The sequence below is a fragment of the Acanthopagrus latus genome, chromosome 21, assembly GCF_904848185.1.
Source record: "Acanthopagrus latus isolate v.2019 chromosome 21, fAcaLat1.1, whole genome shotgun sequence".
Classification (NCBI taxonomy): domain Eukaryota; kingdom Metazoa; phylum Chordata; class Actinopteri; order Spariformes; family Sparidae; genus Acanthopagrus; species Acanthopagrus latus.
The window spans coordinates 16,168,854-16,191,587 of NC_051059.1; the positions used below are offsets into that span (position 1 = coordinate 16,168,854).

A 22,734-nucleotide genomic window follows, 5' to 3' on the forward strand; every position below is an offset into this window, starting at 1 on the left:
TAGACCTGCTCGGTTGCTTTTTAACTTGGCCCTTCAGTTGTGGAGTCTCTTCATCATTTGATATTTTAATGGTTAAGTTGATATGTTGGAACTTGTTTTGTGAGGGCTTTGCCTCTGTTTGTGATATATAAATGCCTCCTGGCACAGCCTTTGTTCTCACTGTGAATTTTGGGGTGCATTAGCTTCTCTGCGTTTTGATCCCTCTTTCATCTGTCACTTGGACTCTAAATCTGTAATAAGAGTAATTACAGGAAACTGCAAGACTGGTAAACCAGATTTGTAGACGGGGATAGACTGTGCTGCATGTACAAGTCAGGATGGATGCTCTTGTATTTGATGTGATTTAGAATATTAGTTGAATAGGCCGAAACTGCTAAATAACAACACTGTAAGAAGTGAAGTTCAATGTGGTGGATCTTTTTTTGTTGTAGCCATGAGAACATTCAAAGATGAAGACACACTTGCTGTATTAACTGAAAGAGATAATACACGTGTTAAAATCACATTTGCAGGTCAAAACCTGCCAATATTTCCCACTCAAATTCAATTTCAGCCCTCCAGCAAAATCAGTCTAGACTAGCTGAAAGAGGTGCTCATCACTACTTATTCCATTATGAATGGCTGAAAGGTTTCTGTGTTGCAAAGCAGCTATGAAATTAAAATGGCCAGTGTGAAACATTTTACTTATGTTGATTCTTATTCTTTCACCCCTAATTATGGTCTAATTGGCCCAGTCAGAATGTGGCACATTTTCATGCCCGGTTTAGGCATGCAAAGGTAACGATGATAACCAGCATCTACTAAAACCAGGTCATGAAGACTGTTTTTTTATGGGCAGACAAGCAGTCACAGCATTCAGTTTGAGTTTTGAGAATGACTTTTTAAAACTATTTATTGGGTTGCAATCTAATTCTTCCGCGTAGACGAGTAACAGCCAAACTAGAGTCTGTGCTTCTCTTACCAGTGTATATGTCCGGCCCTTGCTTGAGCGACCTTTGCTTTTAAATGGGCAAATCTTACCTGCAAGGTGTTGTCCAGGCTGATAATGCAGCTGTAGTGTGATTTTGGCTCTAGACTCAAAACAGATTTGCATAGTTTTGACAGAAGGAAATGATCATCGGTCAAGAAATGTTTCACTGCATCATACTACTCTTACTTTTTCCATGACTTAATCTATTCATTTGAAGCAATGCATGTGATGCCCATTATCATTCTTTGAAGGACAGTGCCAGGTTCTTTCTTTGTTTACCCCAGATAAGTTCTGCACATGTAATTTGCTCATATTTCAATGAGGTACCACGATTAATGATCTTAGGTTGATTTACCTTCCAGACAGGCATTGTTGTCAGGTTATGCCAGGGCTATTTTTAACCTTGCCAGGCTAATGTGCACCAACTCTGTTGAAGAGTGACTAAATTCTCATTTTGGTGGATTATCTACTTAAATCATGTTTAAGTTCTCTGCAAATTGTTCATATCATAACATGCTGTTTGAAGCATCAAAAGCACTTTAATCACTTTTGGTATGCATTATAAAATAGTGTTTGTAATCTACAGTTTACATGTACATGTACATATACTATAGTTAATGGGCTGAAATATTTCAAACTACTTGTTTGCTCCTTTTCATTGATAATTACTGCCACTGAAAAACATGTATTTGTGGCCATGGTTATTGTCAGCATTTGATCCATCTCTATTGTCAGAAAGGTTTGGGGCTGTCGGTTGTAAACTGCTCCCCTCAGCTATTCAGCTATGGGAACAACAATTGGCTGAGCTATTTGTAGCACTGCATTCCCTCAACTGACTGATTATGTGCAGGAATGCATACTTAAATGATCCAGTCTTTTAATAACGGACGCTTTTGCCTTTGATTCACCCATTGAACCCTACAGCCTCCTGCGTTTCTTTCATCTTATTTCTTAACAGCTACAATCCCAGTTAAGTTGCCCCACTTATTAAAGGGCTCTACGACCCCTTTCCTGTTATGATGGTCGAAGTGAACCAAGCTGAAGTGTAATAAAGTGGTTATTTTTTGAGGGGTGAGGTCAGATATCCTAGGCAGAGCAAGGCAGGTCAGCAGAGTTTTTTTTTTCTTTTCTTGAGAATCCAGAGCTCGGTCAGTAGAAACTCGTGAGTGCTCTCCACTGTTGGAATAACTCAATTATATTTTGACATGAAAGCGTTTGTGACAGTGATTCTTGCTCACTGGGACCTCATAAGGAAATGGAATGCCCCTGTTTTGCCACCCCTGGGTTCACTGTCACTGCCATTTATCCAGTAGAGTTGTTAGATATGCAGTCTTTCTAGGTAAGTGGGATTTCCTGTCAGTCGATGTTATGCACAGCAGCTGTGAGCAAATGGCGTTTAGACCAAGTAAAAAGTGAATCTCTGTGGTGGATTTCAAAGTGTACCAAACTGATGAATCCCAAAGCATGGAGATGCACTCCCTTAGATTTCTATCCCACTGCCTCCACCTGAAAATTAGCAGTGTGGTATTTCATGATTTGAATGCCTCCACTGGTTTGTATGATCACATTTGTGTATACATGGCCACAGCCTGCAATAGAACTGCTTTTGTTTGCATTGCAAACTGAACGGCTGTCTGCACAAGTGCTCACATGTGGAAAGCATATTGTCTTGAGGAGGTGGCAGAAAAGGAAGTGAGAAATAGGGCTCGACTCAGGCCAGTCCACATGCCTTGTGCTGGCATGCAGAAAGGGATGATGTGGCTGAGTCTCCCATGGAAATTTTAACTCAGACTTTAATGTCTGGAAAAGAGCTTGTGTGCGTCTGTGTGTGGATTTTTCTCCCCTAAAGCTTAAAGAAATAATTGCCATATGCAACATTAACCACTAGCTTGTGCGTTTTTCTAGAACTGTACATTTTTTTTTACATAATCACCACATTTCATTAGTGATGAGCTGTTTTTTCCTGTTGTTGTTATTATTATTATTATTATTGTTGTTATTATTATTATTATTATTATTAGTAGTAGTAGTAGTAGTAGTAGTAGTAGTAATCCCAGCGATGTGTTGCCCTCTGGCTGAAGCAGCATCAGCAGAAATGATATAACATGGAGTCCTGTGAGCTCTGGTTTGTTTTCCCAACTTTTTTTTCTCTTCCCAAGACTGCCACCTAATGAAACATAGCCTGCAGACATCTACTGCCCAATGCTTGTAGCACTGAGGGAATTTTATGCCTGGGTTTGCTTTTTAATAGGGTAGGTGGTTGGAATATTGTGTGTATGTTCTGTTATTGTTATGTTCCAGAATGTCAGTTACTTTCAAATTTTGCCCAAATACTGTCATAGAGTTTTGCATGGTTGATTTAGGGATTCCCTGCAGTGGATGTGTGTATCTCAGAGGCTAAAGGCTAGCTTCACATCCATCATCCTTTCCGTTTTGTGCTCCACATTTTTTTGGTATCATTTATGCCTTTTTCCCTTAGCAGACAAACTTCCAAGCCCCTGGAAATTTCTGAGCCGCAACAAGTGCTGTAGAAGTGCTTATCTGGGAACAGTTTCGTTTCTTGAAAATACTAGCTAAGAAAGAGCTTTGTCAGTGATCTTGGACCGTCAGCCTCATATTTGTTAGCGTAGCCTGGAGTTGATTTTGGGCTGAGCCATTTTGGATGCTACTGGTTGCTCCATCTGGCCCAGTGGCAGAGTGGTCTCATAGTTTGAGCCAGATAGTGACAGATGTTGTTCGGTTGAGAACCCTCAACCTTGGTGATTACAAGCTAGTCAGCTGAGGTTGTTTCATATTTACATATCGAACCTGATGACCCTGCCTGTGTGACTCTATCCTGTGAGGTGATATATATTTGGGTACATGTAGAGTTTATTCCGTATTGTTTCTACTGTGATAGCTATCATTACAAAATGACATTTGTGTTTTATTATTGGAGTATTTAATATATATTGGCCACCTAAAAAACACCCACAGAATAAAACCCTCTCTCTGTTACCTTGGTGCAGTTCCTCTTCCCTTGAAGATAGCTGACACCAAAGCAGAGATGCAAATGCTGAGATTCAATCCTGGAACAGTTACTGCTCACACACCCGGTGCTACACACTGCCTTCCTCAAATTACTTATTCATTTTTCTACAGTTCCTTAAATCTACCCCTTTCAGTAACATGTGCAGTTCTTTTACATGCTACTATGTGATTTTTCCCTTACTAAACCTGGTTCTTTCATCAGACTGGTATTTCAGTACCCTGAAAGAGTCCTAGCGTGGCCCTCTTCCCGTTTTCTTTGTTTTTTCCTTTATTCGTTCTTCTATTGGACTAGCCAACCCCACATGCACCAGCCGTCCACTCCCTCCTCCTTTCCGTCATACTCTAGAGTTCGGCACTAGTGCTGATCGAAAGTAAAGCTTACTATGTGACTCTGTACTTGGGATGGATTTTTTTTCCTCCCTTCCTTCACTTTTTGTTGAGAACTTGTTTGGCCACATACCTAAAATAGCTCTCTGACGTGTACAGTCCTGTTAAGGAATGTTACTGTGGCTGTCCAGAGTGCTCTGCGGCAGGAAGTTATGCAAACGTGCATTGCTGAGCACAGAGCCTTGTGATTAGGGTCCTGAAGGACTTGGTTCTTTGGTTTTCTTTGGTTTTCTTTTTTTTTTTCCAGTGCTTGCTGGCTGGATACTGTATGGTCAACAAGGCCCCTGTTCTCTCCCAGCCTATGGTCTGTCTTGTGTGAATTCTCCTTCCTGAAAGTCGACCTATTTTATTTTATTTTTTTTTTAAGCTGAGTAGATGATGACTCCCAGCTCTGTTGATCACAACCTACCCTCTCATTAATTTACCACACTCTGTCACTGTTGCTTTTGTTCTTCCCCTTCAGCCATTCTTCACCTCCCATTTTTCCTTTTCCCCTCCCATATGCCTTTTTTTCCTGCTTCCACCCATCCCGCAGGGCGCTTGCATGTTTTATGTCTCATAGAGGGGGGTATGGCCCTGACCTCCACTGCTGAGCAGAAGCAGCCGAGTTACTTAAGAGGATTCCTCACTGCGTCTGAGCTGCTGATTCACCATGTGTCATCATTGTTTTGCTCGGGGATGCAACAAGAAGTGTGTCATTATTCAACAGAAGATCATTCATAATACATTATAGATAAGCATTTTGCCAACATTGTAGTGAGTTCAGAGATGGTGTAATATAAGTAAATTAGTGAAATAATGTTGATTAACATCAGATGTAATATATATCTCTCACCTTTTTGAATTAAGAAACGTGGGTTTGGTGACCCATGGTTAAGTGTCAGTAGATGCTCAGTTTCAACATCTGGCTCACACACACTAGAGGGAATGAATAACAGTGTGCTGTGTTCAAGTGGTTGTGTGCCTATCTTCTTCCAGCCATTCTGGATTATGGAAGATTAGATTAAATCCCGCCTGTGGCACTTATGCTCCTGCCTAGCCTGAGCCAATCCAGCTACTACTGAATGTTTGAAGCTCTGGGAATTCCAAAATTGTAGCTGTCACACTATAATGGTCCTTTTAAATTTTATTTATAGACACTATCATTCTTTTCCCCGTTTATAGTAACAGGCATGCTTTCTCCATAAGTAATCATAAAAGGGCATCTAATGAGGGTCAAGAGATGGGAATAATTTCTAGACATTCAGTGACTGGATTGTAAATTCATACCGGTTACCTCACTGGACAGTTATTGTAGGCACCACCCTCTTGCCTCATTCATCAAAAGGTGGTTCGTTCTGTCAGTTGCTTTTATTAGAAACTTTGTGACCAGGGTGGGAAATTCTGCTTTTCGTCATCCAGTCAGGATCGCCCCTGCTTGTGCTCTTTACCTCAGCCATTTATTGTTGCAAAGACATTATAGAAAAAGCATTGGAACTGCAAAACTGAAGTACTGCTCTTCACAATGTCTGTGTTTTCTCACTGGCTTCAAGGTTTTCCAGCAGTATGGCTCATAAATGCATCCCTGGTCAGCAGTAGTCTCAAGTCCCCAGATGTAACAACCTATGCACTTTCAAACATTTGTTTGAAACAGCAGGATTTTCCTTAATTCCTCACATGCACATTTATAGATGCACAACATGAATTTTCTTCCAGCATTTAAAGTCCAGACGTATGGCCGTTCAAAAATGTCGTATTTATGCAGCAGGACGGGAAAGCCCAACACGTTGGGAGGAATTTGATTTGATAGTGAGCTCCATGTAGTTGCTGTAGCAGTCTTTTGTAAAACGCCTAGCGCGTAATCAGGGGACACCACTTTCCTCAAAGTGAATAACATAAATTGTAGCCAGGGGGAAATGGAATTTGGGGGAAATGGAACACCTGAAGATACACCCACTTACAATGCTGTTGCTAGTTAGCTAACCAGTGACTCATACTTGTTTGCTACTAAAAGTTGAGGCCTGATCTGATGCGTGGATGTAATGATATCATTGGTTAGAATTGTTTGGTTGAAGCCTACGTAAGCAGCCAATTTTTATTTTTATTTAAGAATACAAAGAAAGTAAGTGTGCAGTAGAAGTACGGATGTGATAGAAAAACTTTTTTACAAAGCATTTTCCTTTGATCTTTACATTTAAAGAATTTACATCAGTGATTTTGTGTATTTAAATTGGCCTTGTTTCTGTCCACGGCATACATGTTTTGAGGCGCTTTGATAAACAACTACCCTTCGAGATCCTTTAGTATTTCTGTTATAAATCACTGTAAGAGACTGTGAATGTTTACAGTAGCACTGATATCTGGATATTTGTAATAAGTTAAAACCCTCGTAGACATTATTAATGTAATCTAGACTTGCAGCTGACTGCTAGCTTTATGCTGTGGTCTGTTCAAAGCCGTTCTACAGAAACCAACACCCTGATGGGATGCTGTCTTCGCTGTTTACATGTTGTCTGTCTGTGATGCTGCTGCAATAATAGACACTTTAGCTTTGTGTGCCTGCATGCTAACCCTTCCTTCTCTCTTCTCAGGATGGCTTGGACGCACTGGTGTATGACCTTGACTTCCCTGCCCTGAGGAAAAACAAGAGCATTGACAACTTCTTGAATAGATGTAAGTAGCTCACATCGTTCATCTTCCCCTCTTGTCCTCCTTTAATGCTGATCCATCCATGTCTTTCACTTGAACCATTTGCAGACCCCATTACATATGTGTGTAAGCCTAGGCTCAGAAAAGAAGGCTGTTTTTGGGTCACCAGCTCTATGTGGGCTTGGACACAATAGGTGTCTGCTGCTTAGTGTCCCCAACAAAGGGGCTTTCATAAATGGCTGGTGACCCACATGATGCTTATCGTGATGGCTTCTCTCTTTCACAGTGCCCTCAGACTGGGGGACCCCCATAACTCTGTTTAGAGTAAACACGAGAAAATACCAATACAAGGCTGATAGAGAGGCTACATCTTTATCTCCCTAGCAGATTTGATTTAGTAAAAATATGAGTCATTTACATTTGGAGGAAATGTTAGCTATCATGTTTCAGTGTTTACCTTAGCAAGCCAACAATGTCTTAAATGGGGGAAGGGCACAGGGGCTATATTTTGAGGTATACATCTTTAATTTCCAGAATTGCATATGGCAAAACATATAATTTAACTGAAACGTTTCTAACCAAACCAAACAAACAAATGCTAACTCTCACCGCTTCTGTCAGGACTCTACAATATTCTCCCTCCCTTTGTGGCATCACTTGTCATTTTCTTCTCAAAGAATTTCTCTCCAGAAAATAAAATTTCTTTAGATCTGCAAGTCCTGCACAGTAGTGACATAGTAGTGACATCTTTAATGAGGAAATGTGAACTTTGAACTCCATTCTGTAGAAGTGCACAGATTGCTGCATGTGGCCTTCTCTCACTCTCAGTGCAAGTACTAATGCATTTTTCAAATTGTAAATATTCAAAACTGTTGAATTGTAATCACTTTATAGGAAGTGATTGCTAAATCTGCAGGGATGACCTGCTTTCCTAAAAAGTTTAATGTCACAGAAGTTTTAAAGGTTCATTTTTGTCCTTATAATGACTTCTTATAACGGCGTTTTAAAACATTTATATCAGTTTAAGGAAAACTAAAAGAATCACTGTTTCTTATTTGATAATCTGCCCAAGCTACTGTAAATCCCTGGGGCTGAAACTGCCATTAGGGATCTACTCAATTACTCTTGGTACAGTACTTTTCTGTATTGCAGTGTTGGAAATGCATTGATGGATATGGCCTAATGGACCAGCAGTCTTGTGAGACACTGGTACTCAGTAGCATGCACTGCCTAAAGGGCTCTTTACTCTGAATTCTCTCCTCCATGCATTGTGCCCTGCACCCCAATCACATCAGCTGATTTATTTATTCTGTGCATGCTGGGAGATCTTCTGGAAATAATCCCCCTCCTCCCACATACACACACACACGCACACACACACACACACAGGCAAATACACACACTCTATATCTCTAACAGCAACACAAATCCTATTTGTACCTTTTCTTAACATGGTTTATGTATCCTTTTCTTCCTCTGGGATTATGATCCCGGGAACCAGTGCACAGGGTGGAAATGACTCACTCTCAAATGTTCTTATTCTAATAACTGAGGCCTTCCTTGCCTTTTTTATTTTTAGATCAATTGAACTTGTATGCCCCTGCATCCCCCTTTTCCATGCGTTCCCGTGCCAGAAGTGACCCATGTGAATTAAAAATTATTCCCTGTAGTTCAGCTATGACCAAATTTGGCTTAACGCTGAATATTATCTTCCCTCAGGGAGTTAGCATTGTTGCTTACTGAGAGTTGGCCTCTCCCTGATGTTACAAACTTTTCCTAAACAGCATCTCTCAGTTGTGCAGAGGCGTCATCAGCTTTTTCTGCTCTGTTTGCCAACACCGTGAATTTTCCTATGAAAGTCAACCTCTGCTTTGTGACATTATGTGACACTTATGTGATGTTGGATAATAAAACGTGGTCTTTCATATGAAACACAACCACTAGTGACTGTATTGTAATAACAGAAATGACTAAATAAAACTCAAACTGTGCATATTTTGATCTGCTCTGATGCTTTAACACTAAAGTTGCAATGGTTAATCAATTAGTTGTCAACCATTTAAATTGATTGTCAATTATGTTAATAAGCCATTATTTGGTTTGAGTAGTTATTTAAAGCAATGGTTGCAAAATTCTGTAATTCCAGCCTCTTAATATGTGAATATTCCATGTTATTTTTATGTTTTACTTACTAATCTATTACAGTGTACTGCTTGTCTTTTGGTTGTGGACAGAACAAGACATTTGAGGATGCCATCTTGGGCTTAGAAACCTTGATCAACCATTTTAATCACCAAACAAAAAATTGATTGATTAAGAAAATAATTAACAGATTAATCAATGGTGACAGTATTATTTAATTACAGCTCTATTCAACATACAAGGCTAACAATAAAATTCCTCTGAAAGATTGATGTTGTGACTTAAGAAGAGTATATTTTCTTTGTTCATTAATGTCTGTCTTTTCTTGATTTTATTTTTCCAGACAAGGAAACCATTAGTAAAATTCGTGATCTACGCATGAAAGCGGAGGACTATGAGGTGGTTAAAGTTATTGGGAGGGGAGCATTTGGAGAGGTGCAATTGGTAAGAATGGCGCGGCGTATTTTTTCTTAAACAATGTTCAAGTTGTATAAGTTATATAGTCATGTATTTCCGTAATGAGTTCAAAATACTACATTATTTCTTATGTTTTGCTCTAAAACAAAGTTTGTGAGAGTTTGCCTAACTTGATTGTCACTGTTCCATCTTTTCTAGGTAAGACATAGAGCCACATGCAAAGTATACGCCATGAAGCTGCTGAGCAAGTTTGAGATGATCAAGAGGTCGGACTCTGCTTTCTTTTGGGAGGAGAGGGACATCATGGCTTTTGCCAATAGCTCATGGGTGGTGCAGGTATGAAGCAACAGAAGAGAAGCATCTACAGTCGGCTTCTTAAGCTAATGTGTTTTTACATGCAAGATATTTACTCCCTTCTGACTGCAAGTTTTCCTGTTTCTATTAATTGCTTTAACTTATTGTTTCTTCTCTTTTCTATTCTGCAGCTCTTTTTTGCATTCCAAGATGACCGCTACCTCTACATGGTGATGGAATACATGCCTGGTGGCGACTTGGTAAACTTGATGAGCAACTATGATGTCCCAGAGAAGTGGGCCCGCTTTTACACAGCTGAGGTAGTGCTGGCCTTGGACGGAATCCATGCCATGGGCTTTATTCACAGGTAACGACATCTTTTACTTTATCTATGTCTTTCTTTTATGTTAACTCTTTAAGCTGCAGTCAAACATTGATGTCAACTAATTTGAAAAGGAAAATGATGTTTCCCACCTCTGTGAGGCAGTTCTAAGGTTTTGTGCTCTGTTTGGAAACCATGTACAAAGTGATTGTGTGATGTCTTTCATCTGTTAATGGTTCTTGAGAATTGTGAAATATGAATTAGGATCTAGAAGGTATGGTGACATCCTATTCTTTACAGGGGTCTGTAGTAAGTAGGGTTAAGGATAACCCTGAAGTAGTATATTTTTTAGTATTAATGCTAGATACTTACTAGTCTTCTGTCTTAAGGTGGCATGCGTCATTACTATTTGTTTTCAAAACTGAGATTGTTGACAGAGTTTGCCACAGTGAAATTTTCCCACTGGTGAAGAAGCTTGTGACACCAGTGTTCCAAGTTATATGAGTCTTTTTTCTTAACAAGATAACTCACTACCATTTGAATGCTGTATTATTTACCTCTAATGCAAACAAAATATTTCACACTGCTGTGGCTTCACACTCACATTAAAAACAGTTAACTGGTGAAACCAGATATGCCTTGTATTATGAAGAAGGCTAGTCACTGGAAATGCAGTGTGTTCAGTAAGTTTTGCACATAACTCTACCATCATCAAGCATGTGTCTGTAGAGTATAACAGCATTTGTCTTCTGCATTGTTTTTTTTTTTTTTTTTGGTGGTGGATCCGTTTGAAGTGTCCAAAGGAACAGTTTCATGCAGATTGTTTAAGTAGTAGAATAAGGAGCAGCCTCAGTTAGTTGTTAAATGAAGAGCTGCAGACGACAGGTTGCACAGCTCCAACTTCTCAGTGACATAACTAACTCTTTGTCCCTCATCGATAAAAGTAGGCGTTTTTTGTTTCTGCTTTACAACAATTCACTACTACTACTACTGCTTTGTGCTGTGATTCTTCTGCTGCAAGCAGCACGTTCAGTTTGTAATTGTAGCGTCCAATATACGTCTTAGTATATAAGGAAGCCTATTATAAAACAAATTCAACATTGATTTCTTTCATAAATTCAAAATGTGAATGTAATGCTCTCTCCCAATATTACAGTATCATATGACATGCATTTTTACAGAGAGAGCAGGTCTTCTTTCACATGTTGTACCACCATGTTTCACAGCAGCCTAGAATAAACAAAATACTGTCTCTAGAGAGGGCCACTTGCGTTTTTCACATTTTTAACAATCATTGTAGGGGGAGGGTTAGAAGAGGGATGTTTAGTTGGTTGCAGTCTGCACTCACACTGCCAGATGCTGCAGAATCCTACACACTTCACCTTTTAAATAGTCTAGAATGGCCTCTGATCTTTTAATTCCATAACCCTCGCTGTAGATCTGTAATTTCTTCTGGAGTAGTAGGATAATCAATCTCTCTGTATTGGACAGAACCAATTCATCGTGATATAAATTCAATATAAAACGGTCCTAAAATAGGCTCTTTTTTTCCCTTTCATGCGATGGTCACTAATATTATTTTACAACCTAGGCTCTATGCACAGCTGAGGTGGTGGAAAATTCACACCATGACAGCTGTATTAAATAGTTATTGCTGTGTTCCCCTGGGAGTTGCAGTGAAAGGAAATTTGAAGAAAACATAAATTGCACTTTCTCAGCTCCCAGCCTCCTTCATACCTCATTACATCAGAGCTATCGCTGGAGAACAGCGCAGCACCTTCAGACACTTGTGATTTGGAGAGCTATTTTTCCGAGTGGTGCCCTCAAGCAGCTTTTTAACCTGTTCACTGATATGCTTCAGTTTTCTTATTATGTGCTTGAGATGGATGTATTGTTTGTGTTTGACATCACTTTATTTTTGCCTTCTCAGGGACGTGAAGCCTGATAACATGTTGCTAGACAAAGCAGGCCACTTAAAATTGGCAGATTTTGGGACCTGCATGAAAATGAACAAGGTATCAAACTACCGTTGTTGTCACACCACATACATTTAGGTCTATGAAAAACATTTTGAGGGATTAATTTTTATGAATGAGCATTCAAATTGTGATGATATTTTTCCGTCCTCAGGATGGTATGGTACGATGTGACACAGCAGTGGGAACTCCAGACTACATTTCGCCAGAGGTACTAAAATCCCAAGGAGGCGATGGTTATTATGGCAGAGAGTGTGACTGGTGGTCAGTGGGAGTATTCTTGTATGAAATGCTAGTTGGTAAGTATTTGCTGGATAAGGTCAACTAGTGAATGTTGATGCTGTTAGAAATGTCCGTACAACATCTTTAAAGCAGGCCTATTCAGCCACTTTTTCAGAAAGGCCAGATTTGGGAAAATATTAGATTTTCTATGTGTTATTTAATGTGTTAAAACAATGCACTTTTCCCCCCACATTCTTTTAAGTATACATTTTTACAATAGTAATATCTACAAAAGTGCAGGTAAAAAATCATGATACACCTTTTTTAATCTCAGGAGTAGGTTGTCTGTTTGACTCTCCTAATTACATAAACTTTCTGTGTATTTATGTGTGTATTTATGTGCTCATTAGTGAGACAAAACTCACTAATGGGCAAATTAACCCACTATTAGAATGATCAACAGATCAGAATCAGTGTCTTAAAAGGCCCCCTTTGGCACACATGATGCCAGTTGTATAGGTCTGCTGTAAAGTTTGGAAAATGCTTAACTTTGTGTTGAGGTCAAGAACATGCTTGAATTTAATGTAGTCCTTGAAAAATATGCAGTTTTCAACATAACCTTGAGTTTTATCTTCACAATCAGACATGTAAACCAAAAATCTTCTTTATGTTGAAAAAAAAACCATTCAAGTATCGTATTTGATTGTTGTCACTTGGCATTGAAATCCACAATGATTTAATTTAACAAGTTGAAGTGAACAGCTTGGAACATAAACTGTGACAAAACAGTTTTTTTTCTTAGTGTGACATTTCTGTCACTGATAGCTTGACTCTTTTTTTGTGCACCAGGCGACACTCCTTTCTATGCAGACTCCCTGGTGGGGACCTACAGCAAAATCATGAACCACAAGAATGCCCTGACCTTCCCTGACGACAGTGACATCTCCAATGATGCCAAGAATCTCATCTGTGCTTTCCTGACTGACAGGTTAGATAGTGGCAATCTTAGTGCAGGGCTCTTATCATAAGACCCTTTCCTTATTTAGGAACCGATTGTTTTCCGGCTTAGAGGACCCTTGGTGGAAATAATCCGGATTGAAATATGCTTGTGCCTCTGTGCATCGAGATATTTAAGAAGCGCTTCTGCTGGTATTATGAAAATCATGCCCATAATTATGATGGATCAGAGTTAATAAGCATGTCCTCACTGATCCCCCACAGGGAAGTTCGACTCGGCCGTAACGGTGTAGATGAAATCAAGAGGCATCCTTTCTTCAAGAATGACCAATGGACATGGGAGAACATCAGAGAGAGTAAGAACATTATCACCGATTACTTTCACACCTCCTGTTTCATTTGGCAGTCTGCTCACTGTTACTGCAATCGTGCAGCCAGCGGTCATGTTTTCCATTTGACCTACTACAGACAGTTGCAGGAAATTCTTGTAGAAGAGCCATTCATTCAGTATCCTTTCCAAGACTAAACGTGATTCCTGCTCAGAGGAATAATTGGCAGCACTGCGTTGTTTGAGGCCAGCAGTGGGGGGAAGCAGTCAATCTCAAATGTTAATGCACTGGGATTGACACTGGAGCAGAGAGAGATTAGAAATGTAGAGCTAAATCCAGGAGTCAGAGTCAGTTCTTTCGTGGCTTTATATTTAATACTTGACTAGGCTGAAGTCAGCACTTTGGTGTTTGCCACCTCTGTCGTTCCACTGGCTGATTCTGCTAGCTGGCTGGTTTCCTCCTGTTTTAAAGAGATCTGTGATCCAAAAAAATGTCAATGCAGAGAAAACTTTAAGAGTTGGTAGCTTTCTGTGGAATGTGGAAGGTCAAATTATGATTATGGCTTATAACAAAAGAGAAATCTGCTATAAGATGTTCCTGTGATTTGGGTTAACTGACCATTATCAAGGCCTAATATGAGCATGTATATTCCAGATATATTTATACATACAATTTTTGATGAAGAATGAACTTTCTGATATTTGAAAGAAACTGATTTATGTTTTATCTAGTCTTCTAAACATGTAAGTCCTTTTTCTTAGGGCATTTGTTAAACCCATTTTATATTTTACATGTTTCAAGGACTAGGCCATTAACACCTAACACCTTATGAGCTGCGGTGGCCCTGCTTATCTTTAGTTACTGAATCTCACATCTTTTTGTGCCCTGTTCAGCGGCTGCCCCAGTCGTGCCTGAATTGAGCAGTGACATTGACACCAGTAACTTTGATGACATCGAGGAGGATCGGGGGGAGGAAGAGACCTTCCCTATACCAAAGGCCTTTGTGGGCAACCAGCTCCCCTTCGTAGGCTTCACTTATTACAGCAATCAGCAGTAAGTGTGCTAGACTTTGCTCCTCACTGGTTCATAATTAATCTGCTCTTCTTGTAACGCTTGTCTGACAGTTGTCTACAAAATTGAACAAAAATTAAAGTATAGAATTTTGGATGTGTGTGACAATCATTTTTCAGTCAGTCATGCTCTTAAAATGACTGTTTCATGGTAGAATTCAGTCTATCACAGAATTCCTCTTTTGAATATCTTATTTTGGCTCGTATGTCACTGATAAATTCTTCTGTTTATTGTAAATGCTCCAGCTATGAATGCTCATTCCTTCTGTAAAGAAATGGTGCTAGTTGTTAGTTTTCACTTTGAGAAGAGGTTTTGATATAACCATGCTGAATAAACAAATAAAAACATTTGATCTGTTTCCAGCCTTATGCGCAAGTCCAGCGCCTCCACGAAGACCAGTGACAAACGTAGCAGCTCTGCTAAAGAAGACAAGAGTCATGTGAGTAAATGGTAGAATAGAATATCTGTAGAACATGTGCCAGTTGTTTTAAGTGAGGTAATGGTAAGATCTACTGAAGGTATAAGATCTGTTTCTATCTAAGATTGTTGCTTGTTTTTTTTTTTCCTGTTCAGCTGGAGAACCTGCAGAAAAGGATCTACCAGCTGGAGGAGCAGCTCCACAGTGAGATGCAGCTGAAGGATGAGCTGGAACAGAAATGCAGGTATGAAACAGGACGTGTATACATGTGTAAATGTATATAGCTATATTTTTTACATGTCATTCTTAATGTCTGTCTAGTTTTTCGTTATTTTATTTCTGTTTGCCACTTAATCACTTTTTCATTTGCTTTTTGACTCCTGAGCTGCATTAAGAAGTCAATTTCTCTGGTGCAGGATCCATAAGAAATTGTATTTATCCATACAAAACAAAACAAAACAAATCTTTCATAGTCAAAGTACTGACATGATGCAAATTCTTGAGTCTCATAAAAGGCTGCAAAGCGAACAGCATTTGCAGAGGGATGTTAACTTATTTTATTTGGTTACAAAACTAATTTTAACCTTCTAGTAAAATGTTAATAAATTGACCATGATTGACCAAGGCCATGATTAAGTAATGGTTTTATTCCATAGCGTTCACTGTGCCCTTGTTACATATGCATCCTTGGATTATTGTATAGAGCCATTTTCCATTTAACGTACTATTTAATTTAATTTACTATATTTAATTTTTTTTCTTTTTTCTTTTCTCTTTCTCCTTCCTTTTTCCCTTTTGGCTCTTTCTGTTATTTCCAAACTGCTCCCCATTAATGCTCTCCATCACTCACATCACACACACAAAACCCTATGCACAGACTGCCCCACAACTTCTCCAATATACATTGTGCCAGTATGCCAGTTTTTTGTTTTGTTTGATGTTGACATGGTCTGTACTCAATGTCTGTCTTTCCTTGACGTGTTGAATGTGTCATGTCTCCCAGAGTATGTTGTCATGTTGTGTATTGTCTTGTCTCACTTGTTACTTTCTGCTGAGCTGAACAAAAAAGCTTTTGACTTTTGTAAACAGAAATGCTAAGTATTTTTTCTCAAATTCTGTTCTCTGCAGGACATCAAACACCAAGATCGACAAGATCATGAAAGAACTGGATGAAGAGGTCAAATGCTAACACTTTTTTCTTCTTTGTAATGAAATATAATTTCATGATGTTTGTTGCATGGATTGATTTAGTGAAGTGTGATGAGTTGAATTAAAACAAGTGGTTAGAATACAAAGTGGTTTGTTCCCGCCACATCACTGCTGCTCTTGTTCCTCGCCACAGGCAAACCTGAGGAAGAGTGCAGAGGCAGGAGTGTCTCTGCTGGAGAAGGACAAGATCATGCTGCAGCACCGGTTCACCGAGTACCAAAGAAAAGCTGATCAGGAGGCAGAGAAGAGACGCAATCTGGAGAATGAAGGTAAAGATAATGAGGTGCTGCTATTGTATGATTAAGACACTTTGCACTTCAAGTAAAATTGCAGAATTAATCGTGGATGCAGTAGTTTTGTTGCATGTAAATGCCCTGATCCTCACAGTGGGTTTTGTCTCTGTAAGACATATGCCCAAAATGGGATTAACTGGTATCCTGGTGTGACCTTCTCTTCCCTCACTGCTAACCACAGATCTAGTTAACTGTTAAACCTTGCACGCGTCTGTCTGACTTCCCTGTTGATTTACAACAGAAGACAGCACTAATTGGATTGATGAGCAGTGAGCTGTTAGAACTGATGACTTAATATTCCGTGTGTGTAATTTCACCTAATTTTAATCAGGAATGGTGTTGGTAGTTAAAATGGAGGTTAAAATGAATCCTTGTCTAATCACATACCATTTGGTCTCTTTTGTAGTGTCAACTTTAAAGGAGCAACTTGAAGACATGAGGAAGATCAGCCAGAACTCTCAGGCCTCAAATGACAAAATCATCCAGCTCCAGAATCAGGTATACCGTCCAGACACACACACACACGGTCTGAATGAAGAGGAGGACAATACATTAAACCCAGCATCCCATACTGATCTTCCGATTCGATTGACAGCTGGAAGAGGCCAACGACCTCCTGCGCGCAGAGTCGGACACAGCAGCGAGACTGCGGAAGAGCCACACTGAGATGGCCAAGTCGATGAGCCAGTTGGAGAGCTTGAACCGCGAGCTGCAGGAGAGGAGCCGTTCGGTGGACGGAGAGAAGGCCCAGCTGGAAAAGGAGCTTCTGCTTCTTCAGAGCACCCTGGACTCGGAGAGGAGGAACTACAGCCTGGGGTCCGAGGAGATCAGGGAGCTGCAAGGTAATCCACAACGCTGGAATCCACAACAGCTTGACCAAACTACAGTTTGCAGTGTTTATATATTTTTTTGATTTGGTTTGATCAGAGTGGAAAGACTTACTTTAGAGGGCAGAATCTGTGCATGTTTTACCAACTCATATGTGGTTCAAAATAACTCTTTAAAACAAATCATCTTACTCAGATTCAGATATTTGAGACAGCTGCAGAAATTCCACCTAATAGACGCCATTCCTCACTCTCTCACTGATGCCAGACATGCCCAAGCACTGTCAACACACCACAGCAGTCAAATGAGTCTCTGATTTATCTGTCAGTTGTCTTTTAATAGAAAAACGCTTCTAAAAGTCAATGAATAAGTGGGGAAGTAATGATGGAGAGACATCATCAAGTCATTCCCTGAATGTTAAATAAGTGTTTTTCTGAGACATTGTGAGCTTTGTGAATGGCTGTAAGAAAAAGTTTTAAGGAGGGAAAAAGCTAGCCTCATATCACCAACAATATGATGGTCACTGTCTTTATCTTCTGTTCTCAGCGAGGATGTCAGGGCTGCAGGAGGACAACAAAAGCTTGAAGCTCAGCCTCTCCAAAGTCGAGGCAGAACGCAAACAGGCCCAGGAGAGGAGCAATAATCTGGAGAAGGTATACAAGACAAGTCTTCATTGTAGTATTTGTGCATATATGCAAGGGATTCACCCTGTTAAGTTTTAGCAATTGCTGGTAGTTTCTTTCGTATTTCTAATTAGATGATAGGACAGTGGTGTGTTCAGCTGGTTTCATGTTGTTGTCCTCCCCACAGGAAAAGAACAACCTGGAGATCGACCTGAACTACAAACTGAAGACGTTGCAGCAGCGTCTGGAGCAGGAGCAGACTGAGCACAGGGTGACACGGGCTCAGCTCACTGACAAATATGAATCCATTGAAGAAGCCAAATCAGCTGCCATGACTGGTATGTCAGTCCTATGTCAGAGCATGCCCTCCACCTTTTTTTCACAGCTTTTTGTCCTTTTTTTAACTCTGGAATGGTACCTGAAGTTAATCTCTTAATCTTTACTCCTCTCTCCATATTTGATTTATTTAACTTCTTTCTGACCCCATCTTCATGTTTCTGCTCTCTTATCTGCGGTCTGATGAGACTTACCTGAAGGGGATGTTTGGGTGGGAGGAATTCAAGGAGTGTAAGCCAGTCAGCATGTTGGGACATTGCCTCATTGCATATTAAAGCTGAAAAAGTTTTTGCAATGTAATAATCATCTGTCAAGGTGATTTTTTTTCTTTTTACTTTTCGCCTACTCCATGCTGGAATAGACTCAAGTCTCTCCTTGCCAAGGCCTGTCATTGTCCTTTTTCAAAGCCCCCTTTATCTGGATTTTATGCCCCCATTATTCATTTACATGTTCAAAAACACACTGTTCATTTGCAGCGAACGTATGTCTATCCTCTTTATTTAACACCAGACGACAGCTAAAAGTGCTTTACAGACACACAGGCGAACACATAAGAAATGAAAGTTATATAGGGCAGAAACATCCAGATTAAAAAACAAAGACAAACTAACAAATAAATTTGATATAAAAGAAAACTCAAAGTGATAGTAAAGAGGTTTGTCTCCTCCTTTGGTTTTGAAAGTAGTTGACATCCAGTCTTGTCTCTTGTCTTCTGGCAATTTGTTCCACATTTCAGCAACATTGAAGCTGACGGCAGCTTCACCAAAGAACAGAAAATGCTAAATACACTTGCTGTTTCTCAGGGTTAAGTGAGAACAAGTAATTGATGATTTTCCTGTCACTGTCCCCCCCAGCGGTTCAGCAGAAGATGTCTGAGGAGAATGGAGCACGGATGCGAGCGGAGAGCCGGGTAGTGGAGGTTGAGAAGCAGTGCTCCATGTTAGAATTTGATCTTAAGCAGTCGGTGCAGAAGATGGAGCAGCTGATGAAACAAAAAGAAAGGCTAGAAGACGAGGTAACTGTGGCCGTCTTTGTTTTATATTCAGTTACAACCAATTCTGCGTCCATGTGCCTTGTATCTGAGATATCTCACCTGTTTAATGTCTTCCTTACCCAGGTCAAGAGTCTGCGGATACAGGGAGAACAGGAGTCTAGCAAGCGCTCGGTGGCTCAGAGCGACCTGAAGAGCCGCACACAGGAGGTGGACCGCCTTAGGTGTACAGAGAAGCAGCTCAAGCAGGAGATCAACACAGCACTAGAGAGTAAACGCTCGCTTGAGTTCCAGCTGGCACAGCTGACCAAGTAAGGGGCATTCCTGCATGAGAATTTTAAAAAACTCGTTGTTCTTTCCATCAAATGATGCATATGATGCTCCACAGGGTTTACAAGTGAGTGGCTGATTATTGAACATTAATCTGTTATTATCAGGTAATGTTCATATTTTAAAATGTTAATCTCCCACTTTGATGCCTATCCTCTTAACATCACAGAGGATGATGTATTAATGTAATGTGCAAAACATAATCAAAGTAAAAATGATAGTTGATAGGAAAAAACCCCACTTGTATTAGGTAAACAAGGAAAATAGGAAAATGTGAGGTTGCTCAGGGGATTGCGCGGGTTAATATTGCTGTGAAACTAACTGGCAGTAGCTCCAGCCAGAAATGTTCATTTTCTGTTACTGCTGCACTAGCCTGTAATGCTCTTTGGAAGTCAAGGCGTAAATTACCCTACAATTGCCTGCTATTTCCAAATAAGTGCTATTATTCCAGATTAAACGGTGACTGCGCCAAAGCTGTTCAGCAGCAGAGTAAACTCTAATCCTTTGATGTAAACACTGAGTCCAGCTCCATCCACTCTGTTGCTAATCCCCTGGCCGGTGCTGCCGCCAGTGCTGCTGCCAGTGCTGCCACCAGTGCTGCCGGTCACATTTTACTACAGGGGCGCATTTAGAGGCCAGCTCTATTTACCTGCTTGCGGAGTGTTGTTGCTGATTTAATGAAGACATGTTGTAATGTGTTTACAGGCAATACAGAGGCAACGAGGGACAGATGAGGGAACTTCAGGACCAGCTTGAGGCCGAACAGTATTTTTCTGTAAGTATAAATCTATTTTCGAGTGCCTCTGTTCTCTTTGTGTGGTGTGAGAGCCACTGGCTAAAGTATTTGTCCGTCCCTCTTCAGACGCTTTACAAAACTCAGGTCAAGGAACTTAAAGAAGAGATTGAGGAAAGGAACCGGCAGGTACAGGATGCTCATAAAAAGGTGCAGGAGTTGTGCAGTGAAAGGTAAGAGAATATGTTTAACCAGCTTTATTGCGTTAACTTCCAAAATGTTGATTAAAATGGTTTTTTATTCTGTTTCTGTTGAGTTATATATGGTCCGTTGAAGTAAACAGATTCAGAGCTGAAGAGAAAAGGTTATATAACTTGAAATGTGTTTCATCCTGGACAAAGGGACTCTCTGTCGGCCCAGCTGGATCTGACAGTGACGAAGGCCGAGTCAGAGCAGCTTGCCCGGGCACTTCAGGAGGAGCAGTACTTTGAGCTCAGCCAGGAGAACAAGAAGACGGTGACTAGACATAAGCAGGAGATTGGGGAGAAGGAGGCTACTATTGCACGGGTGAGCAAACCTATGTTGTCCCCCCCTTCACAATTTATACTGTCTTGTACTTTTATTGAGAGTGATCTTTATGTATTTGAATTTTGAGCATTCAAAGTGATGATATTGAAATTTCTCTGCAGCTTGAGGAATCTAACAAAACACTGACCAAAGATGTGGAGAACCTCAGCAAAGAAAAGGCGGAGTTGAATGAGAAGCTGAATGCTCAGGAAGGAGGTACTGCCCCTTCCGTCTCTTTGTTATTTAATAAAATTACGTTGTTGTACAAGCAGTCTCTTTGTCTTGACAGAGTATGCAGCTCAGAAGGAAGAGATTGCAAATACAATCAAGGCCAACTACGAGAAGGTCCTCAATACAGAGCGCACGCTGAAGACTCAGGTAAAGATCCATCTTTTTTTTATTTCAGAAGATATTTGCAAAGAGTAGCAGGTTGTGTTCTTTTTCCTACGTAAAACCTACCTCCTCACAGGACTCTACACATACATTACATATATACTTACCTGCATGCTTGTCCAAAAATATTACATTTTGTTAAAAATTATCTTTAAAAGGTTGTTAAGCAAATAGAGAATGGTGGCTAATTCTTTACAAATAATTTACCTGCTTCAATATAAAAGGCGGTGAACAAGCTGGCAGAAATCATGAACCGCAAGGACATGAAGCTTGACCAGAAGAAGAAGGGCAGCACCGCCGACCTGCGGAAGAAGGAGAAGGAGAACCGCAAGCTTCAGCTTGAACTTAACCAGGAGAAGGAGAAGTTTAACCACATGGCCATCAAGTACCAGAAGGAGTTGAGCGAGATGCAGGCGGTGAGTGAAAGAAATCTCAGGAGCTCAGTAAAATAAAACAAAAAACCCCTCCCCCTACATTTTAAACCACGTTTTTAAACCACATCTCTTGGCTTCTCTGCCAACAGCAACTGGCAGAGGAATGCACATATCGCAATGAGCTGCAAATGCAGCTGGACAGCAAGGAGAGCGACATCGAGCAGCTCCGGGAGAAACTGAACGACCTGCAACAGCGCATGGATAACTCAAGCGTCACCAGTTTGCAGACGGATGAGACAGACAGCAACCTCGCAGGTAGGGTCACCACTGGGCCTAACTGGACATGGCTGCTCTCGATGTTTTACCTTGCAGAGGAGACACAAGCCCCAATGTGAGATTCTTCATTGACCATTAAGTTTGGAAAAAATGTCTTGGAGTCTTTTTCAAAACAAACAGTGGTGATGCTTTTATGGGTCTTTAGAAAGCTGTTCTTTGTTTACCGTTTTCCTGATAGGTTGCGTCTGTGTGGTCATTAGACAGAAAGCAACAGAGGTCTTCTTGTTTATAATATCCGATTGCAAGACAAATGTTAAAGTTGGAAAGATGTGCTGGGTTCATAATGTGCATCCACTATTCACTTATTGAATACCAAACTTAACCTTCCTCCTCGTGTTTGCTTGTTGTAGCTTGCTATTTCAGTAATTCGTTTTACAGTTTTCATTTTTTTCATTTGAATTTCTTAGTTTCAGTTAAAATAGTTGCCATTTGGATGAGATTTAAAACAAAATGTCCCTTTATGTGTAACAAAAACAGCCTTGAAAGAGTTTAAATGATTGTTTTGTGTTCGGTCAGCTTTATACTCTATTTGTTGGCTACATTTTTGCATTTAAATAT

The 22,734-nt window shown here is 40.2% G+C and overlaps 1 protein-coding gene across 2 annotated transcripts in view; it reads left to right on the top strand.

Annotated features, from left to right (window-relative positions):
- The window catches only part of rock1 (Rho-associated, coiled-coil containing protein kinase 1), a 30,478-nt gene that overhangs the window by 3,267 nt on the left and 4,477 nt on the right, over nucleotides 1-22,734 (top strand). For both annotated transcript variants that reach the window (XM_037085000.1, XM_037084999.1), the window contains exons 2-27: nucleotides 6,958-7,039; nucleotides 9,501-9,601; nucleotides 9,773-9,910; nucleotides 10,060-10,235; nucleotides 12,121-12,205; nucleotides 12,321-12,465; nucleotides 13,238-13,376; nucleotides 13,610-13,701; nucleotides 14,568-14,727; nucleotides 15,109-15,184; nucleotides 15,319-15,407; nucleotides 16,292-16,340; nucleotides 16,506-16,641; nucleotides 17,072-17,163; nucleotides 17,261-17,507; nucleotides 18,040-18,146; nucleotides 18,304-18,454; nucleotides 19,307-19,467; nucleotides 19,570-19,754; nucleotides 20,479-20,548; nucleotides 20,636-20,739; nucleotides 20,908-21,073; nucleotides 21,196-21,289; nucleotides 21,363-21,451; nucleotides 21,691-21,882; nucleotides 21,990-22,155. In XM_037085000.1, coding sequence (XP_036940895.1) covers nucleotides 6,958-7,039; nucleotides 9,501-9,601; nucleotides 9,773-9,910; nucleotides 10,060-10,235; nucleotides 12,121-12,205; nucleotides 12,321-12,465; nucleotides 13,238-13,376; nucleotides 13,610-13,701; nucleotides 14,568-14,727; nucleotides 15,109-15,184; nucleotides 15,319-15,407; nucleotides 16,292-16,340; nucleotides 16,506-16,641; nucleotides 17,072-17,163; nucleotides 17,261-17,507; nucleotides 18,040-18,146; nucleotides 18,304-18,454; nucleotides 19,307-19,467; nucleotides 19,570-19,754; nucleotides 20,479-20,548; nucleotides 20,636-20,739; nucleotides 20,908-21,073; nucleotides 21,196-21,289; nucleotides 21,363-21,451; nucleotides 21,691-21,882; nucleotides 21,990-22,155 — 3,292 coding nt within the window. The remainder of the gene's footprint in view (nucleotides 1-6,957; nucleotides 7,040-9,500; nucleotides 9,602-9,772; nucleotides 9,911-10,059; nucleotides 10,236-12,120; nucleotides 12,206-12,320; nucleotides 12,466-13,237; nucleotides 13,377-13,609; nucleotides 13,702-14,567; nucleotides 14,728-15,108; nucleotides 15,185-15,318; nucleotides 15,408-16,291; nucleotides 16,341-16,505; nucleotides 16,642-17,071; nucleotides 17,164-17,260; nucleotides 17,508-18,039; nucleotides 18,147-18,303; nucleotides 18,455-19,306; nucleotides 19,468-19,569; nucleotides 19,755-20,478; nucleotides 20,549-20,635; nucleotides 20,740-20,907; nucleotides 21,074-21,195; nucleotides 21,290-21,362; nucleotides 21,452-21,690; nucleotides 21,883-21,989; nucleotides 22,156-22,734) is intronic.